This window comes from Phyllopteryx taeniolatus, chromosome 12, assembly GCF_024500385.1.
Source record: "Phyllopteryx taeniolatus isolate TA_2022b chromosome 12, UOR_Ptae_1.2, whole genome shotgun sequence".
Classification (NCBI taxonomy): Eukaryota; Metazoa; Chordata; class Actinopteri; order Syngnathiformes; family Syngnathidae; genus Phyllopteryx; species Phyllopteryx taeniolatus.
In genome coordinates this window covers 15,305,232-15,332,814 of record NC_084513.1, presented here as the reverse complement: position 1 = coordinate 15,332,814, position 27,583 = coordinate 15,305,232, and the positions used below count along the sequence as shown (strand labels likewise).

The 27,583-nt window shown below is 39.0% G+C and overlaps 3 protein-coding genes and 1 long non-coding RNA gene across 7 annotated transcripts in view; 3 read left to right on the top strand and 1 right to left on the bottom strand.

Moving 5' to 3' along the window:
- The first annotated feature begins 3,387 nt into the window (after positions 1–3,387).
- Positions 3,388–7,891, top strand: LOC133487013 (tubulin alpha chain-like). The gene is made up of 4 exons (XM_061792946.1): positions 3,388–3,545; positions 5,977–6,199; positions 6,394–6,542; positions 6,817–7,891. The coding sequence occupies exons 1-4, from the start codon at positions 3,543–3,545 to the stop codon at positions 7,789–7,791; spliced, it is 1,350 nt and encodes a 449-aa protein (XP_061648930.1). The 5' UTR covers positions 3,388–3,542; the 3' UTR covers positions 7,792–7,891.
- Positions 7,892–8,017: 126 nt separating this feature from the next.
- pofut2 (protein O-fucosyltransferase 2) lies at positions 8,018–18,000 on the top strand. Its single transcript, XM_061792944.1, has 9 exons — positions 8,018–8,757; positions 9,673–9,926; positions 10,063–10,207; positions 10,539–10,649; positions 11,573–11,639; positions 11,784–11,909; positions 13,930–14,110; positions 14,310–14,433; positions 15,830–18,000. Exons 1-9 carry the CDS (start codon positions 8,510–8,512, stop codon positions 15,981–15,983), a joined length of 1,410 nt encoding a protein of 469 aa, XP_061648928.1. The 5' UTR covers positions 8,018–8,509; the 3' UTR covers positions 15,984–18,000.
- Positions 12,687–15,931, bottom strand: LOC133487016 (uncharacterized). Of its 2 annotated transcripts, none has more exons than XR_009791194.1 (2): positions 15,794–15,931; positions 12,687–13,419 (listed from the first exon to the last, which is right to left on the bottom strand). It is a non-coding gene; the product is annotated as an uncharacterized LOC133487016 (long non-coding RNA). The 2 variants fall into 2 exon arrangements; XR_009791193.1 differs by lacking the exon at positions 15,794–15,931 and adding an exon at positions 13,916–14,039.
- A 1,405-nt stretch (positions 18,001–19,405) lies between the features above and the next one.
- Positions 19,406–27,583, top strand: part of abca12 (ATP-binding cassette, sub-family A (ABC1), member 12) — a 62,184-nt gene continuing 54,006 nt past the window's right edge. Inside the window, exons 1-10 of one of the 3 annotated variants that reach the window (XM_061791696.1) lie at positions 19,406–19,599; positions 21,069–21,146; positions 21,227–21,320; positions 23,167–23,311; positions 23,985–24,106; positions 24,326–24,399; positions 24,606–24,776; positions 25,426–25,619; positions 26,147–26,265; positions 26,380–26,480. In XM_061791696.1, coding sequence (XP_061647680.1) covers positions 21,081–21,146; positions 21,227–21,320; positions 23,167–23,311; positions 23,985–24,106; positions 24,326–24,399; positions 24,606–24,776; positions 25,426–25,619; positions 26,147–26,265; positions 26,380–26,480 — 1,086 coding nt within the window. In that variant the 5' untranslated portion in view covers positions 19,406–19,599; positions 21,069–21,080. The remainder of the gene's footprint in view (positions 19,600–21,068; positions 21,147–21,226; positions 21,321–23,166; positions 23,312–23,984; positions 24,107–24,325; positions 24,400–24,605; positions 24,777–25,425; positions 25,620–26,146; positions 26,266–26,379; positions 26,481–27,583) is intronic. The other 2 variants (XR_009791035.1, XM_061791695.1) reach the window with 2 other exon arrangements.

Genomic DNA, 27,583 nt, shown 5'->3' with positions numbered 1-27,583 from the left:
GAGAACCTGCTGATGGCACAATAATACATTCATCCGCTCAATAGACAACACAATGCGGAAGGATGTCACCACCCAAGGCTTTGTGTGGATTTTGTGAATGTGCGTATATGAATTGGAGTGTGTTGTTGCATCTATTATTTTTGTAGTGAGAGGAAGATAATCTCTCAGTTTCACACAGCTAGTTTCAGAAGTATGACCTTAAATTCTGTTTTACACTTTACGATTTCTGAAGTTGTATAAGAGGGAGAATAAGATGAAGTCACACTAAACAATAGGAAATGGGTGTTTCACTAATTTACAGAATGTTCACAACATGGAACATACATTGAATTGTTGTTACAACAGTGAGTTTCAAGCTTAGCTTTTATATCATGTAATATTACAAAAAAAATAAAAAAAATAAACAGTGATGAAAACAACTTCCTGGCAGAGGCAATTGTGAAATATACTGTATCACCCAATAATAATTTTGTTTTAATATTTGTTATGCAGTGTTTATCATTCAAAATACTTCCCCACACTTTTCTATCCACTTGGAATTAAATAAAAGGTGGTTTATTATTTCCTCTTGTCAGTTCAACCCTTTGAGAAAGAGAAGAAACTTAATAGCCGTTACGTGAATCACCTTATATGGACACTGAATGGCACACACAGCAAATGCCTGAGTGGGGTTTAGTTTTGTAAACATAAATGTAGACCATTAACAATGCGCAAAAGGTGTTCTAAACTGATCGTTACTAAAGTGTGCATCCTCATTGGTGTCAGAATTTAATTTAATAGTTTTCACGAAAAAGGTTGTGCATGATTTAAAAAAAAAAAATCATCTTGTCATTGTGGGTTTCATTTGGCCAATAGTGCCATTACTGCCTGTTCAGCTGACTGAGATAAACTAAACTGTTGATACGGCGCATAACTCCGAGGCAGAGGCCTCAACTAACACCAGGAACATTTCAAATGAGACAAACTGCTTTTTTTCAGTCAACAGACATCCAACAATGTGGAGGTGTTTTTTTCTTTTTTTTTCCCATTCAAAGCTGCTTTGTGAGAAATATTTAGGTCGTATACACCACTGGTCATCACTGGGACGCATTGTGCAAACAAATCTTTTGTGAAGAATGACACATCTCAATGGAATTTTGCTTTTATATGCGGAACCATGTCTACTAATGAGCTGAACAAGGTATGATGATCAAACAACAGTACTTTATAATTTACTTTGGCCCGTGACCCACTTCTGTTGTTTGTGTAACCTACTCTACTGCCGACGCCCAAACTCTCAACATCAAAGTTAAGACCGCAGTGTTTAAAAAAAATAATAATAATAATAAATAAGGCTATATGAGCACATGCATAAAGGTGAAAGCAGAAGTAAGTCGTTCAAAAAGAGGCAGTTTCATGACGGCACAAATTCTTTTTTGTTTGTTTGTGTTTTTGTGGCACGTGTCCCCATGGTACAAAACACGCTTTTCCGTTAGCTAGTTACATATTCTGTGCCAAAAAAACTGGAGCATTCATTCATTGTGCAGCAAGTGTGACCTCTGGCTGTCAAAGACTGTAAGGACATCTGAAACAGTAAAATTGCAGTCAATTTAGAAGAGGGGTGTCCAATCCGTTTCTTCCAAGGGCCACATACCGAAAAATGGAAGGATGCAAAGGCCAATTTGACATTCTTCACTTTTAATTTCAATTCGCTAAAACCTATCCATCTGTATGCAAAGATATGTAAATCAATTATATATTGTTTTAATATAAATTCTATATATTTATTACAAAAATAACAAAAAAAGTGATAAAGCAGAAAGTCAAGGTTTATTACAGGATTTTGTGGTGGCCAACGACCGTGTGTCCCACGAGAATAAATCTGCCTCTGTACTGAGCAGCAGCAGAACCACATCTCCACATTTAGAACCAAAACAAGAGCAATCTGCAGTATAAGGTGCCCTTGATATGGAGCAGAAAGTGGAGCAAACAATCGCAATTCCAAGTAACATCTTACCGAATGATGTGTGATTGGTGGAAAACAAGGAAATGTCTTTTCTTCTTCTGCCTTGCCAGTTGCCACCCAGTGTAGAAAGTACTGTAAGTAGGCTACTACAATGCAGGCCACCGACACATAAATTGTTCATTTTAGTACATGCTGTGGGGTGCTAAGAAACGGACGGTGGCCTGCAAATGGGCTGTAGTTTGGACACAGAGTTTGTAGAACTTAATACAGGAGGTCCTCGACGAGTGACAAACGCGCACTCGGAGATTTTATTTTCTGCCAATAAGATTGATTATTGATCATTCACACCTAGTATAAACTCATTGCAACAGTGTTACACTACAGTGTTGTTTTTCCTATTGTTAGCCTGTCTTTACTCATGTATATTACTTTAACCTCAAATGGCAGCACATGCAGCCACAAGGGCAGACTGGGGTTTATTTACACAATATTCCAAGTGATAAAACACTAAGTGTGACACTGAATATTATCTACGCCGTTGCCTAATAAAAGTAACAAAAATAACCCAGATACAGTAATTGATATCTATCCCATTCAATCAACAAAGAAAGGTAATCTTATAATGAGATATATTAAGAGAAACGCATAGTTTATATATAGTCTATTCTTGTGTGGTTAATCCTTATAGTAAATGAAAAGGTTATATATTTTTGAAAAAGGATTGGAATGTACTGCAGTCATTTTCTGTGGTTAAAAGAATTTAGATGAGTGTCATACAAAGAGTTAAACCTAATGGACCTGTGTATACTCTCATATAGTAAAGATTTTATAACAATCGAAAGTGTGGATTAAAAAAAAACAAAGCACCATTATCTTATCATTCCCAGAATGGATTGTTTTTGACAACTCTAAAAACAGAATATGCAAATATTAATAATATGAAAGAAAAATCACAAAACTTGTAAAGACCAGCGTTCACATTTTAGCTCACGGTTGTGTATTTCATTGTCAATTCATATGCACACTGAAATGGGCCAATGTACCGGTTGAACTTGTCCCTCTTCCCTTTTTTTCAGACACTTCAATAAATAAACCCAATCCTCCTGAAGGAGTAACATCTGCTAGTTTAGATTGACAAGATATGGACCTATCTCTGTTTTTTTGGAAGACATATGAAGAGGACACATTTTACGTTCCATTAGATATTGAGCTGGTATCTTGTCTCTCATACTTATTTTTACAAGTTGACCATAAACTATTGCAAATGAATATAAGCAAATTCCATTGTGTACAAACACATCATTAACATTGGAGGTCTGTGCTTGTCAGTCGTGAAAGTTTCCACTTCTGCTACAAGATGAGTTTACTGTGTGAAGAAATATATTCGCAACACCTCGTGGTCATGCGAACTGCCTGCACACTCACAGTGCCTGTCAAGGAGACAGGTGGGAGTGGTTTGAAGTTGAATATAGCCTGTAGTCTCTGTGCATCTGGCAGTTAAACTCACTCAGACCACATTGAGGACTGCTGTGAGAGGCACCATAGAAATTCAAGTCAAAACCAGATTGTGGAAAGGACCCTCAATTGAGCAGGCATAATGGTAAGTATGTTTTCTTACAGCATACCGCTTTTGTCAAACCTGGTGTTTATTTCACATGGAAGTGAGGTTTAGACCATCATCACCTGCTCATTCAGGTCAGTAGCCAAATTCAGCTCAGCTTTTATGCCAAACACAAGGACAATGATCTATTTCTGACACAAGCGGTCTTGTTAGGACAGCACAGGGGAGTACAAGTGAACGTTACAGTTAACGTGGCCCATTTTTCATGCACATTTTTAATACACAAATATATCTGTAAGATCCTGAGTGAGTGTCAAAATGAAATGAAACGGTTGACAAATACAACTTTGGAATACAGTGGAGCTGGGTTTACTTATTGCCTGATTTGCAATTTAGAGCTGTAATTCCTAATTAGCACTCCTAACACACTAGCTTTGGTTTCGATGCATTGCTGTGTGACAGAATACATACCAGCCAGGAATTTAGGTGTGTCATAAAACACGCAGGCAGCAACAAGTCAGGTCGGCTTGAGACAAAACAAGCACAGTATTTCTATCAAGGGAGGGCTTTTTGAAAAAAAAATTATGTTGGACACAAGTTGGCTTTGACAGTGTCTTCAGTCTTCTTTGGAGACTGAAAACAAAGTAATGCATTTTTTTCAAAGATTGTAGTAATTGGCGAGGTTATGTCACAGTTAATCTTATTCACCTGGAAAAATACTGCATGCAGTCTTGTTTGCACATTATAGTACAAACACAGCTTGTTAGCAATGCTAGTAATGCTTATAAAACCAATGAACAGAAGGACACCCACCTTCCTCAAATAGACCCTAAGCATTATAATGGCAATGGTAAAGACTCAAATATATACACTATTGAATCAATGCCAAGTAACACAATAGGGTCAGAATTAGAAATAATAAACTAATTGTAAATTACTAAAGGATGCCACTTAATTGTTAGTCTTTATTGCACTTTACTTTTTTTCTGACTGACAGGATTTGATTAGATTTTTTTAACTAGGAGAGACTATTTCTGTGGCTGCCTGTTAGTGTTTACATAAACATTCACACCCACATCGCTACTGGGTTTCATCTCTCAACATGTGCACCCAAAATAGCTGCTGTGCAGTGACCTGCATACCAGGAAATTGAGATGATGTCACATTAGCTGGGCTTAGTGAAAGAGGACACTGGAGAATTGAACTGATCTCAACACGGATTTAATGAGGTCTGACACTTTGAAATGATAGTTGATTTCCTAACTCTCACCAAGAGCACTGTCCTTTCCATACTAGCACAATGTCATTGTCCTCAGTGAGAAGGGACAAGTTGAGAGAAAAACAAACAAACAAGTATACAGTATTATATTTGGTATACTGACTGGATCTCATCATCATTTGTTCATTATTTTTATTCTTATTTTTTTAATTACTGGGTGGGATACAGAGTTAGGCGGCACGGTGGCCGACTGGTTAGACCGTCAGCCTCACAGTTCTGAGGACCCAGGTTCAATCCCCGGCCCCGCCTGTGTGGAGTTTGCATGTTCTCCCCGTGCCTGCGTGGGTTTTCTCCGGGCACTCCGGTTTCCTCCCACATCCCAAAAACATGCATTCATTGGAGATTCTAAATTGCCCGTAGGCATGACTGTGAGTGCGAATGGTTGTTTGTTTCTATGTGCCCTGCGATTGGCTGGCAACCAGTTCAGGGTGTACCCCGCCTCCTGCCCGATGACAGCTGGGATAGGCTCCAGCACGCCCGCGACCCTAGTGAGGAGAAGCGGCTCAGAAAATGGATGGATACAGAGTTAATACAAATCTGCCTGTATTTTTACCCTCTACATTCTACCCAATTTGCATCCCTTAATCTCGAGTGCCACACCAAACGGGTCTACAGACTAGTCAAATAAAATTATTTTGTTTTTATGATCAGTGGTGTTAAGATACAAGAGTGCTAAGTGTTAAAGGGCATATGTTTTAACAGTTATATTAGCATTAGCCACATTGTAAGGGATAAGGGATGAAGGCGCTCCTCCTGCTAATCCAGTCCAGCAAGATGATGACTATCAAGCACAAGGAAGTTTTATCTGAGGGTGTGCTTTGCATGATGTCACAAAACGGGTGCGTCAACTGACAATATTAATACAATAGGGGAAACACAAATGAGGTCTTCCCTGTTCTATTTAATGTAAATAATGGGAAACTATTTTTCGTTTGATACTTTTTTAAGATCAGTCCGTTCAATTGTTTAAGAGCAATTTGTAATATGATTGCACGAAATGATTTGTGTTACCATGACGGACTAAAGTCTTTACCTCTTCCCCAGTTGCTGAAAACTCATGAACTCTTAACTCTTAAAGCTTAAAGTAATATGGAACCCCTTCAGTACTTTGATATATATTGCCTTGTCTATATTATAATTAAAATACCTTATTCTTATGTCCTTTTTCCTCTTCTTGTTTCTTTCTTCAAGCGTGAATGCATCTCTGTCCACGTAGGCCAGGCTGGTGTCCAGATGGGGAACACCTGTTGGGAGCTCTACTGTTTGGAACACGGCATTCAGTCAGATGGCCAGATGCCCACCCAAAAGTCCATAGGGGGGCATGATGACTCCTTCACCACCTTCTTCAGCGAGACCGGGGCTGGAAAATATGTCCCAAGAGCCGTCTTTGTTGACCTGGAACCCACGGTTGTTGGTCAGTGCGAAAAGAATTCTTATGAAATGAAGGTTTTTGCATTAAAATCAATGTAACTATATAAAAGATGAGTTTTTGTACAATCAATAGAGTTTTTTTTGTCCAAAATGAGTCTAAAAGAAATACTATCAGACTGACACTTTTCAAAAGTAGTTATTCTATTCAACTGTTGCTTTTGTCTTTCACATTTGTAGATGAAGTGCGGACTGGTACATATCGCCAACTCTTTCACCCCGAGCAACTGATCTCAGGAAAAGAAGATGCGGCCAATAACTATGCCCGTGGACACTACACCATCGGCAGAGAGATCATTGACTCTGTCCTCGACAGGATCCGGAAATTGGTGAGGGTCATTTCTTCTGATCTATTTTATCACATGTCAATATTGAATAGTAACACTTCATGAAAGTGGTCATTTTAGGCTTGTGTAAAATAGTAGTGGAATCTTCCTGGACATTTCTTGTAAATCTGCATCGTAGGTTGTTGTGGAGCTTATGGTGGAGGTCGATTTGGGTCAGAGCAGAATTTGGGATGTAAACCTTTCAATGCACACGTACCAAGCACTTAATTGTGTCATGCAGATTAAAATTGTTTAAATGTTGTGTCTGTATCTACAGTCTGACCAGTGCACTGGTCTCCAAGGATTCTTGGTCTTCCACTCCTTTGGTGGCGGCACCGGCTCTGGTTTCACCTCCCTTTTAATGGAACGACTTTCTGTTGATTATGGGAAGAAATCAAAACTTGAGTTTGCAATCTACCCAGCCCCTCAAGTTTCTACAGCAGTGGTAGAGCCATACAACTCCATTCTGACCACTCACACCACCCTTGAGCACTCCGACTGCGCCTTCATGGTGGACAATGAAGCAATCTATGACATTTGTCGCAGGAACCTCGACATTGAACGTCCATCTTACACTAACCTCAACCGCCTTATCAGTCAGATAGTGTCATCTATCACAGCCTCTCTTCGCTTTGACGGTGCCCTGAACGTCGACTTAACAGAGTTCCAGACCAACTTGGTGCCCTACCCTCGTATCCACTTCCCACTGGCCACATATGCTCCAGTCATCTCTGCTGAGAAGGCATACCATGAGCAACTCTCCGTGGCCGAAATCACCAATGCGTGCTTTGAGCCAGCCAACCAGATGGTCAAGTGTGATCCTCGTCATGGTAAATACATGGCCTGTTGTCTGCTATATCGTGGTGAAGTAGTTCCCAAAGATGTTAATGTGGCCATCGCTGCCATCAAGACCAAACGCACCATCCAATTTGTGGACTGGTGTCCCACTGGCTTCAAAGTGGGCATCAACTACCAGCCTCCAACAGCGGTTCCTGGAGGAGATCTGGCCAAGGTGCAGAGGGCTGTGTGCATGCTGAGCAACACCACAGCCATCGCTGAAGCCTGGGCCCGTCTGGACCACAAGTTTGATCTGATGTATGCCAAGAGGGCCTTTGTCCACTGGTATGTAGGAGAAGGAATGGAGGAAGGGGAGTTCTCAGAGGCCAGAGAGGATATGGCCGCCCTGGAGAAGGATTATGAAGAGGTCGGGATTGATTCCTTTGATGAGGAAGAGGAAGGAGAAGAATATTAGACACATTTGGCTATTTATTTAATAGTTAGCAATGTATTTGTCATTATTGATTCATAATCAGGTCTAATTATTTTGCTACCTATTAAACATTTCAACATACTATTTTGTCCGTTGTCTATGTGGTTGCGTTTGGGTTGGAGTATGTGCGCCACTATGAATGGTGGCTCACTTTTGCTTTTCTTGATCCACCCATCCAGCTGTATTCTTTTCACATGTCCTCATTATGATCGCGGATGATGTGGAGCCTATCACAGCTAACTTTGGGTGAGAGGCGGTGTACACCTTGGACTGGTCATTAGCAAATCGCAGTGCACACAAAGTACTGTACTGTACATTGTAGACTTCACTCTGTACACGTCTTGCGTTGAAGCGTCCCCTAGTGGAGTGAAATATATGGTAGCTAGACGGAATGGAGAGCAACTTCCTACTGAAGATGTACTGTGGTTTGAAATTATATATTGAAAAATAATATAGAGAGAGACAAAAACAACACATACGACACGCACAAGCTACCCCATTAGGTACGCCTTCACAACTGAATGACATCTAGAAGAAGAAATTCAATAATGCTCAAATTGTTTTACACTGTCAGGGAAATTCATTGATGTATACGTTATACTGTACCTACTGCATATGCAGTATAGTTTTTATATCATTATGTTAATATAGTTACAGTAGGTTGTGTTTTTGTCCCCTAGTTTAAAAGGTCGATCGCTGGATGTTGATGGTTGCCCAGGCAACTCCGCAAACGCTTTTTCCGACTTCCGGAAGTGCGTGGCTTCGAGGAAATATGGCGTTCACACAAACGTCTTTATCATTTGCCGCTACAGATCCGACATACTGTCTTAGCATTTTGTCTTTTTCCATTTGGCTTGCTTTCGCAGGCTTCGAAACGGCAAACAGCAAGGATGCGTTTAGTGCAAGCTACACTCCTACTGTACCCATCGCCGCCGCTAGGGACCTACGGTGAGTTTAGTCACACACGGTCAGTTATGCTAGCTGCTCTTGTCTACCATGTAATTGGTTGCAGTGATTCATCATTAAAGTGTTTTTTTTTTTTTTAAAGTTTGCGTGTGGTAACCGCTTATTGAGGTTTTACCTTTGACGTCCCAATGTTGTATCTAAACTGTGATATAACCATATCTGATGTCGGTCCAATCATGCTGCTATCACGACACACGGTTGCAAAAGTTGTATTTTGAATAATTTATTCAACGAATAAGCCACATAACATATGTAGCAGAGCTTTTAAACCCATTTTCCAAGCGCTCCCGCTTTCTACTGAAATTCGGTGCCATGGTCATGAATGTCGGAACATTCTGAAACGATATCATTGTTTTGACTGATGGAAGCTGCTACGTTAGCCTACCTAAAACACGTTAAAAGAGAGATATTGCATACTGCAGTACTGCACTGTGCTACCGAGGTAAACTAAGTGCTTCCCGACTACCTGTGGGGTTCAAAATACACAAGAACTACAATGAATCAACTGCACTACTACACCATTTCATCCTGTAGGTAACTTGTGTTGGATATATACAAGAACTACAATGAATCAACTGCACTACTACACCATTTCATCCTGTAGGTAACTTGTGTTGGATATATATATATATATATATATATATAAAGGGCATGTATTTTCCTAAACAAGTGCCAGGGGAATGAAAAGATGACTATTAAATCTAAACTGCTGTTGGAACGTACTGAAGTAAATGTATTGATCTGGCCTGACTCATTCCACAAGTAAACCTGGAAGATAACAAAACATTCTCTTACTACCAAGGTCTTAATTGGGATAAATATTGCCTAAATTCCAAATGTTCTGGTTCAGTGACTTTGAACAAAGACACACTCACTTCTTGTTTTGTTGTACCCAAGATACCTTCTGTACGATGTGAACCCCCCAGAGGGTTTCAACCTGCGGCGAGATGTTTATATACGCATAGCATCCCTGGTAAAATCTCTGAGGAAGAATGGTGATGACTGGGTCCTCGTGCTTCCACCCTGGGGTCGACTGTATCACTGGCAGAGCCCCAACCTCCATCAGATCCGCATCCCTTGGGGGGAGTTTTTCAGCCTCACCAGCCTGCAGGCCAACGTTCCAGTGATCGAGTATGAGGAATTCATTGCTGGTGAGCTTTTATTTTTTATCAAACCAATGTATAGTGTGTTACGAGACATTTTTAAATCAGATGCAAGCATGTTGAATCCCATCTTTGCCCCCTTAACATTTGTTAAGACGTTTCACTTTCTTTTTTTTTGTTTAAGAAAATGGAGGCCCATTCATTGATCAGGTTGTGGTCTTGCAAAATTATGCAGAGGGATGGACTGATGGGAAATGGGAGGAAAAGGTTGATGAGCGACCATGCATTGAGAAATTGATGTACAATAAAGATAAACAGGGCTACTACAGGTAATACAGAGCTCTCACAATATTTAAAATGTAGCTTAAAATGATTTTCTGCTTTGTTAATTTGTGTTTTAACATATACTGTGCACAGTAATATACCATGCACAGCTATCCATGGTAGTGAATATATGACAATCCAGAAATTGTAATATGTAGTATTCCACCTGAAACCTTAAGGTCAAAGCACATTAACATGAGTGCTCTTTAAAAAGCCACTGGATGGTTTTCGGAGGTAATCGTCAGTATCATCCACCGCCTCCGTGCTGCCTACCCATAGTTTTCCTCTTTTTTCATCATAATGTTTTTTCTCTCTTGTTTTTTGCCTGCTTCCAAGGGGCTGGTTTTGGGGCTTCGAAGAAACGAGAGCTCGAAATATAACTTGTCTGTCCACACAAGGTCATGCCTCCATCATGGTTCCGGTTCTTCAGGATAACATTACAGTGACGTGAGTCCTCTGAGAAAGATTATCTATAGTTGTATACAATACACCCACTAGTCACAACCTTATGTGCACATAAGGTTGAAATGGTCTTACAAAGTTAGAAATGGTCGGATTTTATTTGAAAAATATAGATAATCGATAGACTCTTATGCTGCGCAGTTCTACACTACTGACTGTGTCAATCAAAACTGATATTTGTACATGTGGATTTCTGCCTGTAACTCTTGTATTGCATCTAATTTGATGGCACATGGCAAGTGTAAATGATATGACAAACAGCACTACTAAATACCTAAAAAAACAAACGTAGTGATAGTGAGAAATTAATTAAGATTGTTGTTTCATATTCATCCATCCATCCATTTTCTGAGCCGCTTCTCCTCACCAGGGTCGCGGGCGTGCTGGAGCCTATCCCAGCTATCATCGGGCAGGAGGCTGGGTACACTCTGAACTGGTTGCCAGCCAATCGCAGGGCACATACAAACAAACAACCATTCGCACTCACAGTCACACCTACGGAAAATTTAGAGTTGTCAATTAACCTACCAAGCATGTTTTTGGGATGTGGGAGGAAACCGGAGTGCCGGGAGAAAACCCATACATGCACAGGTAGAACATGCAAACTCCAGACAAGTGGGGCCGGGGATTGAACCCCGCTCCTCAGAACTGTGAGACAGACGCTCTAACCAGTCCGTCACCGTGCCGCTCTGTTTCATATTTTTGGAAATTTGAACTGTGTTCTTTGTAACACATTCTAGAATAATAATAATAATAATAATAATAATATAAAGGTATTATTTAAAAGCACCTGTAGTCCTATGTCTTATTAGGCCATCAATCATTACTAATATCACTATGTAATTTAGATCGATGACAGCACAGCCGGCAGTCGTAAGTCCTCCAACTTGTTTTTTTCCCCATCACAGCTCAGTAATGCTCGACCGAGCAGAGACTCTTCTCCATGATCACTATGCTGGGAAGGATTACTGGAATGTAAGTCACACACGTTTGACATCACACGAGCGTGACAAATAATGCTAGCTGTTTTTTATTTTATTTTGATATTTTGTTTATTGCTGTTGTTCCTGATATTTCAGTCTGTTATAATAATATGTATTGTTACCCTCTTTAACACAGAGCCGCCGCAGTATGGTGTTTGCCAAGCACCTGCGCCTCATTGGAGACGAGTTCAGAGCAAAGTACCTCAACTCAACAGATGATGGCGATCACACTGTTTACAATGAAGACTGGACTCGCATGAAGGTGAGTCAGCATCTCTGCTGTGACTGCTGGGCACTACACTGTGTTAGAGGGACATTTGAATTTAAACTTTATAGACAACGGAAGCTCGTAAGTCCAACGCAGTGCATTCCATGATGCTGGTCTACCTCGGATTTGTTCAGAAATCAAAACAAAATTTCACATTGAGTATAATTATATTTGAATAATTTGTTCTAAAGTCAAAACGGTGACCATCACAAAAAAAGCAATGTTGTAGGTAACATTTTAACATTATTAACTGTCATACAAGCAGGAGTTAACAACTCTTTTATTAATATGTTAAAGACAATATAACTCTTTAAACACAAACCTAACTTCAGTACCAGATGAGGAGGCCTCAAATATTGCGTCGCTGAGACTTCTCATGCATCTCATTGTAGCGGCATTTTCACACTGTACAAAAAAAGACATTGTAGACGGTCCTCCTTCCCATTCATTCGAGCGAAGCAGAAATGCTTTTACCTGTTTGGCCAAATGCGGAAGTAGTTTGCGCATATACCGTATAGGAGATGAGATGGCGCAGTGATTTCTGAGTGCTATTTGGGGGACTTGTACTGTAAACAACAAGGGGAAAATGGAGTAGGTCATAATAAATGTGATGTCCCACTATACAGAGCTTTGGAACAATAGGAAAATGATATACCGAGACATCTCAGCAGGAGGCTTTCAAACTGCTCCCTGCTCAGCCTGAAATAGACCTCAAAGTGCTCTTCATGCAAATGTAGCTAACGAACGAGCTTAAATCCTGAGATCCTGATGTAAAATTAGTGTGGGATGCACCCAATCCCCTTTTTTTTTTTTTTTGCTGCTGCTTGCCTACTCCTCCCTCTCCATAAAATAAACTTAGTCAGGGCTTTCTTTTGCAACAATAACAAATACATTGTTCGATCTATCTCACCCAACACCTATAAAAAATAGACAAAGGAATGAAGACGCTGGTTTCTTTTTGCTCATGAGGAGGACGTATGGGAGATTGTTAAATTTCATTCTCCTATCACGTTCTAAACAATCTCCCCCGTTGCTCCTGTATTTATTTGAAATAGGGAGGGATCTAAGTTACAAGACATAACATACTAAGTTACAAGACATAACATACTAAGTTACAAGACATAACATACTAAGTTACAAGACATAACATACTAAGGGGAGGGTTTCTCATGAAGACATGAGACCAACACCGGCCACGTCCTTGGTCAAGGTGCCCTTCTCTGACGATTCCCACCGAGTCATCTTCCAGAAGGCGAGACATCTTCCTTTCCACCACGGTCAGCAAGCAACCATCGAAATCGTCCATAATACTAATGCAAGCTAAGCAAATAAATGAGAACTTCTACAATTTATTTAACATACATAAATGCTGAGGTGCGGTCTACTCGTCTAACAGCGGGGAAAGCCTCCTGACTTCCTTGTAGGCTGCTACAGCAGCACTTCCAAATATGGGCATGGTTGGCATTGTTTGCACTGGGGTGCCGTTGCCCTTGTGCGCCGCCACCTGGAAAAACAGGAAGTTGAAAACGTACAAAAATAAAACCAGTAATATTGCTCAACAGCACCAGCAGCACATGACTTATCACAAAGGTGTTTGAAGGAAGTTGTTCTACACCAAACACATCCAAGCATGCCTTTATGGAACTTGCGTTGTACACAAATGAAATAATGAAATCATCATCTTCCCTCAAACTGTTCACACAAAGTTGAAAAGAATTAAGATTGAAGGGGTATCTCTTAAAACCTTTGTCTATATGGTGTCCTACTGATGAATCAAACAACCATCCTTCCAATCATTCATGTATCCAGTCCACCCATCCATTTTCTCTACTACTCATTCCAATTGACTAAGTGAGAGGTAGGATACACTGGACCGATGACCAGTCAGTTACAGATAGACAGAATTTCACATTCTTGCTTACAGGCCATTTATAGTATTAAGATAATGTTTTTGTTTGTGGAATGAAGCTGCGGAAAATGTTTGCGTAAAAAAATTCTACCATTTTCCCCTCAGGCCAAGCTGGGCTCTGCCAAAGGGGGTCCATATCTCGGGGTCCACTTGAGGCGAAAGGATTTCATCTGGGGTCACAGAGAGGATGTACCTAGCCTCAAAGGGGCAGTCAAAAAAATACGGAACCTGATGAAGAAGCACAAACTGGATAAAGTCTTTCTTGCAACTGATGCAGATGAGGAAGGTGATGGCTTCACTCCACATTCAAAGTCCACTGTTAACATTAACTGGAGTGTACAGTATTATCTTTATTTTAAAAGTGGGACCCATGTGAATTGATAGATTTAACTGGCAAATGTTGATGAATTGTAAAACTGCTAAAGGGACCTTCATATTGAAAGAGGAACTCATCCTTTTATTTCTGCTTCTACCCCAACTAACAGAACTGAAGGAACTAAAGAGGTTGTTGCCTGACATGGTGCGCTTTGAACCATCCAAAGAGGACCTGGAGCTTTTTAAAGATGGAGGCGTCGCAATCATTGATCAGTGGATTTGTGCTCATGCAAGGTAAATTGGTGACCAATAGGACCATGGGATAGCTTTAATGTCTTGTGCAGTTTTGTCACTACACACATTGTACTGCCATCCTGTCTTCCTCCAGATACTTCATTTTGTTTTTTTTCAGTCTGATGGAACAAGGAACAATCCTCTTTGTTTGCTCACTGCACAACATTACCAAGATCACAATTTGACAAATGACGTTATGACGTAACATCAGTTACAACTCAAATCAGGGGGAGAGAGGGAGGGTTAGAGAGTGAGAGAAGGAGAGAGCGAGGGAGACAGCTAGAGAGATTGTGGTTGCCTTTCTGGGGGGAAAAAAAGCTATGAAACAGTTTTTAATTTTTACAAACAATAATTTGCACCAACTTCCACAGAAACAACATAAATAAATATTTTGTGTAAATAAGTGGTTCCTCTTTGTAAAATTACCCCACCCCATCAATTGAGGGGCAGGATCAGGCCCAGGGGCCCACCCGAGAGCAGCCCGGCGGACGGGACACGTCCCACACTGAGGGACACAGGGCGGTCCGCCGGCCCCACCGAGGCGCCCCGACAACCGGCCACCCAACCGGCCAACCTTCAATTCTCTAAAGTGGGCAAAATAGTTGCATAATTCAGCATTTCAGCATTTTGAATTGAGCATTTCTACACAATTATCCATCCATCCATCCATCCATTTTCAGAGCCGCTTATCCTCACAAGGGTTGTGGGAGTGCTGCAGCCTATCCCAACCATCATCGGGCAGGAGGCGGGGTACACCCTGAACTGGTTGCCAGCCAATCGCAGGGCACATATAAACAAACAACCATTCACATTCACACCTATGGGCAATTTAGAATCTTCAATTAATTTACCATGCATGTTTTTGGGATGTGGGAGGAAACCGGAGTGACCAGAGAAAACCCACGCAGGCACGGGGAGAACATGCAAACTCCACAAAAGAGGGGCCGGGGATTGAACCCCGGTCCTCAGAACTGTGAGGCAGATGCTCTAACCAGTCCGCCATCGTGCCGTCTTCTACACAATTAGATAAATTAATTTTACAGGTATAATGTGATTTATCAAACCTGAGAATAATTGCGGTGGTGGCTTTTGCGTCTATGTACAGCATACCACATTTGAGAGGCAGATGGTAAACCAGCACCACGTAACAATGACTGTGGTTATTGTGGCGAGGAGGAGGCAATTTTAGTGGATCACGTGCAACATGCCCACCAACAGCACATGCGATCTGTTGGCATCAACACACAATTTAGTGCCTGCTGTTTGGGATCATAGTAAATCATGCCACTCATGTTTTGTTGCATTTAACTTGTGATTTAGGAAACCTGTAGAACCAGTCAATCGCATTCTGTTCACTGACCTTTTTTTCCCCTTCTTCTTCTATCGCTTTATCCAGATTCTTCATTGGAACATCAGTGTCGACTTTTTCCTTCCGTATCCACGAAGAGCGGGAAATTCTTGGATTTAATCCAAAAACTACTTATTACCGTTTCTGTGGGGACACTGAGAAAGAGTGTGAACAGCCTACACATTGGAAAATTGTTTACTAATGTCAACTTTAACTTTTCCCACTATACACAAGTGCCAAAAGCAGTGTTACTCTATGACACAATACAGTGTTTGAACTGTTACTTTTTGTAACGTGTATTACTTTTTATGCCAAGGAGTTGTGCAGATCTGAAGTGACATCAGGGACAACTTGTATTGTTGTCACACAAATCTTAAATGCTGTTTTAAGCTTGATTATCTATTATCTATTACTCATACTGTTGGTATGGGTGGAAAATATGTACGACTGACATCATGAGTGGCTTTATGGGAGAGAGTACAATACTGTCAGTGTAGTGCACTACAAGTGAAAAGGATTTATTGACTATTGATTTGCCTTTTCCCTTATTTTTTCCGTCATGAAAAAAAAAAATCAAAAAAAATTTAATTTTTCAGGCACAGTTTACTGAGTACACTTTTTTGTTAAGCCAATTGACTGGTGAAATGACTACAAGAATTGTTTGTTTTGTTCTGTTATTTTTTGGGGGGGCTGTTGATAAGATCATAATGTGATGAGAATGGTTTCTGTGACATCTCAGTGATGCAGTCTACTGTTTGGAGCAAGTCTTGGCCGTGTTAATGTGCAATTAGCAGTCCTTTTCTACTTTGAAAGGTTGTGTGTGTGTGTAAGAATCTTATTATTTGTGTGTGTTGGTGCTGCCATACACATCAGAAATGTCTCACTGGTTGCTTTGGCTCTCTAAAAAGATATATACCTGTAGTTAGTACTTCATTCCCAAGCATTTCTAAATGGGAAAAGCAGCACATCTGTTGTGATCATGCAATTCTTACAGATGCAACAAATATCACCAATATGTACTTGATGTGCCAAGGCCAGCGACACGCAATTGTCCTTGGTATTCTCCTGTGTGTTGAGTCATTTTGTTTCCAAATGCATTGAAAATAGTACATGGCAAGAAGATACAAAGGTGAAACAATTCCTGTGAAGGGAAGTGGTTTTATCATCCATCCATCCATTTTCTACACCACTTATCCCGGTTAGGGTCGCGGGGCGCTGGAGCCTATCCCAGCTGACTTCGGGCGAAAGGCGGACTACAGCCTGAACTGGTTGCCAGTCAGTCGCAGGGCACATATAGACACGGACAGCCATTCGTACTCACATTCACACCGTCACTGGGAACTGAACCCACGCTTCCTGCACCAAAGTCAGGCGAGCGTACCACTACATCATCAGTGATGTGGTTTGATCATTTAAAGTTGTTTTTGTGTGTGTGTGTGCTATTAATAACTTTCTTTTCATCTCTCAATAGGTACATGTGATTCCGGGTAACAAGAGAGCACATTGTTTTGCAGCTTCCCCTTTGGTTTTTTGTTTCATTTACCTGTCCCACATGAAGCAACAGCCCAATTGTGCTGTGCTTGTCTAATGTTCCCTTTTACTCTTGTGTGCCAGCTCCATTTGATAATGACAAAAGTAATTAATCTCCCCCGTCTTATTGAGTATGTTGAAGATGTATCTACAGTTGAAAGTCTACAGATCCCTGTTCAAATGCCACGTTTTTGTGATATGAGATATGAACCCAAGATAAATCATTCCAAAACTTATTCCATCATTATTGTAACTTATAAACTGTACAAATCTATAAAAAAAATATTTTTGGGAGGGGAAGTAAAAAAAACAAACAAAAAAAACGACGTGGTTGAAGTGTGCACACCCTCTAACTGGGGATTTGGCTGTTTTTGGAGTGAACAAATCACATCATGATGGTGATGTTGCACACGGTGGCGAGAAGGAAATTGACGCATGCATCATGAAGCCTTCATGATTATGCGTACAATGAATTTGTGCGCAAAGTATGAACATTTCTATGCTTTTATTAGTGAACGAGACCTCGTGGTTATGATGTGGGAGGGGTATTTTAATGCTTAAAGTTTTTATTCATTTTCTCATGATTACTATTATGTATTTCTGATACATTTTATGCATTTGTGTGTGTTCAAATATGTTTACAATCCATTTAAAAAGTGTGTTAATACGTTTTAAATGTGTTAAAAGCGTGTGGTAGGGTTATTTCAAGACAAAAACTAAATTAAAAAACCGGTGTGTCTGGAACATAACTCCCGGGATAAACGGGGGATCACTATGATACTACTGCCCATCAATCCAGCTATCTTTTACACTGCTTATCCCACTATGTCGCAGGTGAGCAGGAAATGACTTTGGGTGCGAGGTGTTCAGTCAGAGTACACCATGGATTGGTCACCAGTCAATCCCAGGGCACATAGAGCAACAACCATTCACACGCATTCACAATTAGGGACAATTTATAGAGTCTTGGATTAACCTAACATTGATGTTTTTGGTATGTGGAAGGACTACAAATTGTTCATTTAGCTATAATCTTTACGTCTCAGAATGATGCAGTGCATTTCTCCACCCACTTTACATCTCAGAATGATGCAGTGCAGTTCTCCACCCAATGTCAAAATGAACAAAAGCATTATTTAGCATTCCATTGCCTTATAAATTTATATAATTTAGGACATACTATCTTAATTTGGATGTCATTGCACATCAAAAACACCAGTGTTGAATTGACACCCACAGAGTTGATTTTAACACTTTTTGAGGATTTATATAGCGCCACACTCTTCATAGTCAAATTAACAGCAGGGTCCTCGAGGGTGCATGGGAGCACAACCAGTCTACATGTGTTTTGTGGACCTGGAGAAGATGTTCGACCGTGTCGCTTGGGGAGTTCTGTGGCAGGTGTTCTGGGAGTATGGGGTACTGGAACCCCCTAATACGAATTGTTCGTTGTCAAGAGTTTGGTCCCCAATTGCCAGCAGTAAGTCGGCCGCCCATTTGTGACTGATTCTGTTCATTGCCTTTATGGACAGAATTTTTAGGGGCAGCGAAGGCGACCCCAGATGATGCTGATGCAACATGTTAATTTACATGTATGCCTAAACCATACATGTTTCATATCAAAATTAGATCGTATACGTATGCAACATCAGGAACACTCCTCCAATATTTAGGAGCATCTTCTAACCCTGAAGACGATGCAAACAGACATCCAGAGTTTAAATCTATTAAAGCAATAAGGGTCTCTTTGTTTTTATTTTCATTTGAGCAATGCAAGATTTGTGTGTTTCAACATTTAAAAAAAATATATTTTTTTTAAAACCCCGTTTATTTCCTTAATTCTGAATATTCTTTGCTGTTTTTTGGTACTTCTATTTGTGGGCTACTAATTGAATCTATTTAAAAATATTGCATGTGAGTGTTCCTATATTTACAAGGTGTCTCTTACATACCTTTGTTAATGCGGCATTAAAATGATAAAGAGTGTGTTGCAATTACTTGGCTGTACGGAGCGAATGCGCGGTCGTGATTCGTCCACTTCCAGCGCAGGAAGAGTCACGTGAGTGCTTTGCGCGCAGGTGTGAGCTCTTCTGCCGTTCCTCACTCGCACTGCACACACTCACGTCCATAGGAAGTGATCGGGCGGAATCAAAACTATTTTTTTTCTTTTAATGTGTAAGGAACTTTATCAACGAGCACGTCGTGGTTGGACTTAGCAAAGAAAAGAGGTCGTTGTTCCTGAAGGGGAGGTGGGAAAAAAAAGCTCATTAGGGAGAACAAACTAACAGGTGAGTGTTACCCTGTCACTAAATACTGGCTGTATTAGTGACATCAAAGTCTTACATCAAATAGAACAGCATATTTGCAGGTACAATAAGGCTGATCAGTCCGATTATTATTCATGATTAAGCCCTGTTACTACGATTGTGAATTCTAGCTGCTATTATGACTAATAATAATTAAGACAACTAAAAACATTATCATCTTTGCAAGACTGACCCTAAACAGAAAGATTTAGGTTAGTGTTTCCCAAACTTAATTAAGTAAAGGCACGTTTGAAAAATTTTAGGGCACACCAACAAACAAAATCTTAGGGCACACCAACAAACAAAAATGTCACAAAAAGTATGCATTTTAAAATAACAACGATCTGGTCTCTATTTACTCACAAATGTGCTTAGTGTGTAATCCTGTTTGGGTGAAAACAAAACTATTTCTCTGTTGTTTGAATGGCAACAGGTTAATTGTATCTTCTTCCATCAAGTGGAAGCGCCTTAATATACGTCACTAGCATAAAGAGGAGAACAAAGATACATTATTTGTAATACATTAGTCATTATTTTCAGACCAAATAAGTAAAATTAAGTACTTTTAAAAGATTATAATGAATCACCTGATGATCTCTCAAGTGACTGTGAATCACTGGGTTAGGTACACAGTTCTACAAGCTGATAGTGCAAGAACAGAAAAGAGGACATACAATTGAACATTAGGCCTATTATGTCTCTAAACTATGTCTATAGACCATTTTTCATGTAGTTAAATTATTCATTAAATTCTAAGTTTATTCTCATATGGACAGAATGGAATTACATTTTCCATGTGGAGTGAAATACTTCCGCTACCGTCCATATAGATGCCTACATTGTGTAAAATATAGAAAGATAAATAATCATAGAAAACAAATGGAGACAGCAACACAAAATAAGAAGTCTAGAGCGGCGGCAATGAAAAATATCAAATATAAGCTATATATAAGTTAACTTATTACAATGATGAAAATAACAATACAATGAAGCAAAGTTATGTTAGTATAAACTATGCATAAATTTGATAGACAAGACTGGGAAAAAATATTATACACCTAGTTGTCAACCTATGTAGCATTTGTACAAATGCTACGTTATTAATTAAGCAAACATAATGATAGGGAAACCCAAACGGTCGTAATATTGGCCGTTGGTGCTAAATGTTCTTTGTGCCAGAGATATACTGTAGTAAATGAAATGTAATCCATAAAAACAAGCACCATTGTTAGGGTAATGCAGAGTATGTTTTCTTTCACCCGTCTTTAGAGGATAGTCGTTCATTGATAGTGACTCCTACAAATCAAATCAGCCCAGCACATGACAAGTTCTCCCACGCAAAACGTTAACACACAAAACATTTTTAATGTAGGATGCATAAACATTATGTTCACAATTTGTACATACAGGCACACAATATAAAATTTTTATACATTGTGTCTCCATTATAGCCTCGTCCAAAGATGGGCTTCTTCCAGCAGGTCAAGCTTCTTCTTTGGAAAAATGGGCTAAATATTGTCAGAAATCCAGTAAGTGCAACACACCTACTTTAGGAGCGTTTATGGCAGTAATGAATGGAAAATTCTGGAATGGAACTTCTACGTTATAGGTTTGGTCGCTGACTCTGATCATTTGGCCTCTGATCATCTTTATCATTGTTGCTGTGACCCGTGACCATTACCCACCTGTGCTTCGTGACGCATGTAAGTAAAAAGATCTGTGTTGAGTTTTTTTTCCATCTACTTCTTTTCCATATTTCTGTTACAGTCTTCATGCTACTCAATCACTCAGATACACTGTGCAAACAAAATAAGTACAATCAGACAATAGAGCAAAGCACACAAAATAATACAAAGTATTATTCAGTACTAAGTAATGGTGACTTGCCAAATACGCTGACTGGTCTAACCTGTTTCTTGAAGACTGATTGCAATCCTGAGTAGTAATCTTTCCACCTATTCTGTATTTTAGTACTAAATAAATCCATGCTGACATGTTACTAAAAATAATAAAATTACTTAAAATGTCCTTGTCAAATACGGAGTTGTATTATTTTTTAACAAAATATATTAAGTCTACCTAAAACAAATGTTATCCAACTGTCACTTTTTTGTGATCTTCTTGTTGTCAAAAATAATGGAACAATGACTAAAAAAAATAATGAAACAATTACTTATGACTTATTTTATTTTTCTTCATTATAAACATTAAGTTTGTCTAACAAGAATGTCATTAGAATGACCATTTTTTTTTAGTTATTTTGATGTTGTTAACTGCGGTACAATTTGCAACATTATCTTTTCACAATGAGAGTAAATAGAAGAATTCCTCAAACTTAAAGAGTCCTTGAGAAACCAACCTTTGTACCATGTTTGTCTTCCTCCACTCATCAAGTCAACAGGCTAAAAGTCAACAAAAGTGGAAGGTGTTCGGGGAAACTGGGTGTTTGTTAACACACTTTAAATTCGACCCAGTGACCTCATTATGTAGTTCATCTGCGTAGTGCAGGACATAACGTGCAACTCAATGATTGAGGAAATTACACTTTCAGTTGAATTAACTTAATTTGCTGTTAGATAACATAATTACTTGTTACCGACGACATCGGTAAGATTTGCCATTGGCCTGAAGCTGTGCAGAATGAGCCCTCTGACCTGTGAACAACTACTCTTGCCCACAACATTGTTTTGAAAGTCTTTTTGTTGGACTGAAAGGACACAGAGATTCTTATGCAATTTAATATACACGCTCTATCCATTCTGAACAAAATACTTTCCTTTAATTAGCATTGAGCAATTTTTTGGGTACTTTATAAAAAGGCATGAAACCATCTCTGCTATCACTGGGATAATTTTGCTAGAACTGGAATTATATTTTTGTGAAGTGATAGTCAAGGTTATACCCTACAGTATCTCTAGTTATTTGGTCCCTCTGCAGGAAACTTAGTTTTAGCAGGAAAGAATGAGAGCATTTTGTACCCGGAAGCCCTTGAAAGGTATACACAAGACTGTTTAAACCAAAAACAGACTTCTAGCTGCTTGTTTTGTTGGTCTAGCTACGGTATGTGAATGGGGATTGTTTGTGATGTTAAAAATGCAGTGGACCGTTTGAATCAAAAATAAGCTTTTGGCTGCTCGTTGTGTTGGTTATGTCAGGGGAATCAAACTTGTTTTCATCGCGGGGCACTTCCTATATCCAAAATGGTAAAATCATATAAATGTATGATTTTATAACGGTGCAACGGCAGGCACGCCAGAGTGGGCAACACACACAAGTCAATAATTTTTTTTTAGCAAGTTTACACAGGCTGAATTCAGTGATGTGCCGGATCTGGCCCACAGGCCTTGAGTTAGACACCAGCGGGCTGTTTGAATGAGGATGGTTTGTGATGTCAAAAATAAAAATAAAAAAATATATATATATCCTATTTAAATGTTCAAACTTAACTCACTGACCCAGTATACCTGCATTATTCTGTCCAGTGGAGCTTTCATAGAACAGTTTTTTAAACTCAATCAAGAGATTTGTTTGGTCTGTCTGGTTTTCTAGGCTATGTGGCACCCCGAAACCTGCCCAGCACCGGCTTCTTCCCTTTCTTGCAGACCCTCATGTGCAACGCAGACAGCAAATGTTACAACATTTCACGCCTGGGGAACCCATCAAAGTTTACAAAAAGATCCACCGATGATGCGAGGTACACAATATTCATGTGTACACACGGCATCGACAATGTATTTAGGGATGGGTAAAGTTTTCATTGTAGTCATCTTGGGATACATGTATGTGGCAAATTTCGCTAAAATTTTTGCTATTCAACTTGACGTGATGATGTCACAAGTGTAATTAGAATGGCACTGTATAACTCAGACCTCCACCAACCCCAAACTGTCAACCAAACCCCTCACACGCATGAAGATAATTAACCAAGAAAAAAAAAAATTGCTACTGAATTACTGAACTTAAGATTTGGAACATTATTAATTGCAACTGTGGCCTTTTTGAGTCCACACCAACGAAGTGTTCACAAGCTTAACTTGTGTCATACTTTTAACCCATTGCTGAAATGTATGTTGTTGATGTTGTCTAGCTCTACCATCGGCCTTTATTTGCTCATGTACAGTTTTTCATTTTCACACAAATGTTTCTCTCATATTTACTTTTCAAACGCTAAGATAAATTAGTCTCTTTTTTTATACGATTGATTTTGTGCGTGATTTTTTTATTTTTTTTACCTATATCTACCTCTTGTATCCACTGTCATCAAAATGTTACTTTGTGTGTTTAATGTACATGTACCATTTTTTAAAATGTAAGGCAAAATGTTTAAATTCGAAAGTCGCAGTTGTCTCATGTTGTGTTTTTGACAGGTCAACCCCCTCGTCGAAGGGCTCTCTCTTAGCAAAGCTGATTGAAGGCGATGACTTTTACAGTTACACATTTCTGAATGACTCCAGTCACGACCTTCCCTTGACCTTGGAAAAAATATGGAGTAAGTTCTCTCTAGTCTAGAATGTTATGATTTCATGTTTCACATTTGTAGAAACTAGAATTTTAATTTTAATTTTTTGTCTAATTTGTTGACTACATTTACATTTCTATAACTGCTAAAAGAGGGATTACACTTGTACTTATTTTTCATATAGCATTGCATCATAACAATAATCATCCCTAATCACAGTAATAAGTCCATTATTTTCTTTTGTGTCAGAGGCAGTTCATCAAGAAAACCACAGGAATTCCTCTGTCAGCCATAGAAAGAACACAACTCTTCTTAGAGATCAGGTAGGCATTTCTGGAACATAACTTTAGGTGTGAACAAGTAAACATCTGTCTCCTTCACAAGCCATCTCATTACTGACAGTATTATGGGTCTCTTATGCATTGGAAATTGTTTGCAGCAGATGGTTAAAAAATAAAAACAACAAAGTGCTCAGAATATTGTACTTAAACACCCCGATTGATTGTGAATATGAAATGGTCTCTCCAAGGAGGCCTTGTACAAAATGATGGAGGCAATGAACCTGATGAAGAGGTCCATCTGTTCCATAACTCTGACCGCGATCAACACAACCTCACCCAGCACCATCAGCAATGCAGTGGTCACCTTTTGCATCTCCAATAATACTGTCCTCGGGGTCTCTCTCCTGACACTCAACCAGGTGTGTGTGCATGTGTGTGTTTGTGCGTGTGTGTGCATGTAGAGAGTGACATTCTCCCTGGTCATTGTGTTATAGTCGGGCATTACCTGAAGAATTGGCAACATTTTAAAAATTTGTATGATGCTGATCACTGCACAGCTTCATTGAATATTATGGTAATGTTCACAGACAAAAAAAAAAAAAAGTAACTTTTAGTTCCCAGTATATTCTTGGGACAAAAAGTTCAGATGGATGATTGTTGTTTTGCATTCATTATTACACCGTAAATCAATAATGCCATGTATGCAACAAGGTAGACAATATGAAACAAATTCACAACAAATTAGAACCATTTTCCCAATGGATCAGTAAAATAATCCGATTTGTGTGACTACAGTTATTCTGTTATGAAGCGTGAAGGAAGTACTTCTCTGCTGGGCCTTCAGAAGAAGCAATAATTAATTTCAGGGTGGTGATGCATGGACATTTCTGTGTTAAAGGTCAAGTGGAACAACTTTTTTGATTTTTATTGAGAAACACGAGCATGTCATTGTGTCAATGCAGTCCAACATGTAGTTATGTGCCTGCAGATGCCAACCAAATGGTTCCCAGTGCACAATCTTTTAATGATTAATTTTTTTTATAACTCTAAATGGCTTATGATTCCCAGATCCTGAAAGATGAAATCCTAACAGAACCCGACGAGCTGGCAAAGGTCATTGGGGCCGTGATACTGGTGTTTCAAGAGATGCAGAATCAGGGCCCATTGTGGGAAAGCCTTCTAGCAATCCCCCAGCTCTTCTCTGCAGGATCACGTGACCAAATGTTGGACACTGCAGCAACCCTTCTCACTAACATACAGGGGTAAAGTGCGTTTTGTGATAAAACAACATGAAAGTAATCTCTGTGAGGATCAGAAAAATGTGTTGGAAAGTGTGGGATTATAGACCAATTGGCAACAACATTTATACAGTTTAACATGTAATCACCCAAAAAAAATTTGCATTATATTTCTAAAGGCTAAATTTTCATATCTTCTACGATTGGTGCTACAAGACCAATGCTTAAAGATTAAACTAATAATAACTAACGGCATTATTTTGCCACTATTTTTTATCATTTCTATATTTTTAATATACAGTATAGAATAAGGAAACACATTTCCACAATGATGTAAATTAGAACATGTAATCCTGAAAAAACTTTTGTTTTAGCATTCAGTTTTAAACAACACTGTTGTTTGCAGAGGTTTGTTGAAAAGGTGAAGTCGAAAAAAAGTTTAATGTCATAAAATCTGAAAAATAGTCTACTTTTGCTCTATGGACATCGAAGCTTTGTTGACAGTTTGCCACAGATGCCTTATTATTGTTTTCCTCCTTACCTTTTTATAGCATCATGCATGTCATTCAGAGCAATTTCTCCGAGACTGCTGAGTCAATCTCTGCTGTGCATCCACTAATTGCTGGAGGCATCAACATTATTCACTATATTCAAAAGTGGCCTGGCAACGGTAACTATGCACCACATTTAAATATTATGAACCAATAGCATTGGATGTTAGTATACTGAAATTACCACACCATACCACTCATGTGTAATAGGTCCAATGCTTATTTCTGTCTAGATGTGTCCATCTCCCTTGGAGACATTGTGATGTTGAACAATAACTCATTCAGTGAAATAGGTGAACTGGTTTTACAAAATGTCCGGATACCACTTGTCCAGGTATGTGTTACCCGATTATGTCGCTTGGAAGAGCCTATCAAGCTCTTTCCCCAATAGCTGTTTTTTTTAAAATTCAAAACTATAAGGAGAGCATGTATGTGTGGCGTCATATTTTAAAAGGATTTTCTCTTAATAGAACCAGCAAGAAAATGTTATATAACCATCGTCTTTCAGTTGTGTTGTTTTTTCCATTACCAGATTAGGCAATCAGGCATTGTCTGTAACAGATCCGACCCTACCCAATATGGCACCCTGGACCAAATCTTATATAGCACCGCCCTCCATCAGCGATTTGTATGAGCTTAAAAAAGAAATTGAATAGCATTTATTTTTTACGATTGTTGTCTACTTTATAAAATAACATATCACCCAATTTAAAATAATTTTAAATAATTGAATTATTCTAATTTAAAAAATGTAAATGACAAACGTGATAGACACGTTTGCTATATTCAGATTAGATTAGATGTATTTTTGTCTTTACAGTGATATGTAAATATTATGATACAGTTAAATATACTTCTACTACTACTACTGTCACTACTACTACTACTAGTAACACTACTACTAATGTTTACTGTAACACTGATGTAAAATGTAAAGCAATTAACATGCTTAAGTCAATTTGAACTGTCGCACAATGAACAAGTAGAGTTAAAAATCTGACACACTGTATATAAAGGGGGAGGGAATAAGAATGGCACTTTGAGTATTAAAATCAAGCAAAATGTGAACAAGCCAGATTTAAATATAACCAATAATAAAAGCGTACATTAGGTCAATGTAGTCAAAGACTGAAGAGGTTTAATCTCTACAAATGGTCCATATCAGTTTAGACCCCTCCATGCCACCCAACTATAGAAAAATAGTTGCTCAGAAGCAATTTATCAACTTATACACTGTGCTAAATAACTAACGTAGGACAACTGATGTTGCTCATTACTGTGTCTTATTTGGTGTGGTAATATTTTGTATTATGATTTGTCTTAATATTAATTGTGCATTTCCTTAGGTTTGAATCTATGTTAGCATTTCCATTCTAAATAGGAATAACTAGTTTTCGATATAATTATATTGATAGCGTTTCCACCCTTCAAGATTTG

Bases quoted from the DNA above. Each gene is read 5' to 3' on its own strand.
- LOC133487013 (XM_061792946.1), top strand. The intron at 6,200-6,393 runs GTCAGTGCGAAA...TCACATTTGTAG, and splicing joins CCTGGAACCCACGGTTGTTG to ATGAAGTGCGGACTGGTACA. The intron at 6,543-6,816 runs GTGAGGGTCATT...CTGTATCTACAG, and splicing joins TCGACAGGATCCGGAAATTG to TCTGACCAGTGCACTGGTCT.
- pofut2 (XM_061792944.1), top strand. From the start codon at position 8,510: ATGTTGATGGTTGCCCAGGCAACTCCGCAAACGCTTTTTCCGACTTCC. The intron at 10,208-10,538 runs GTAATACAGAGC...CCTGCTTCCAAG, and splicing joins GATAAACAGGGCTACTACAG to GGGCTGGTTTTGGGGCTTCG. The intron at 14,111-14,309 runs GTGATGGCTTCA...CCCAACTAACAG, and splicing joins AACTGATGCAGATGAGGAAG to AACTGAAGGAACTAAAGAGG.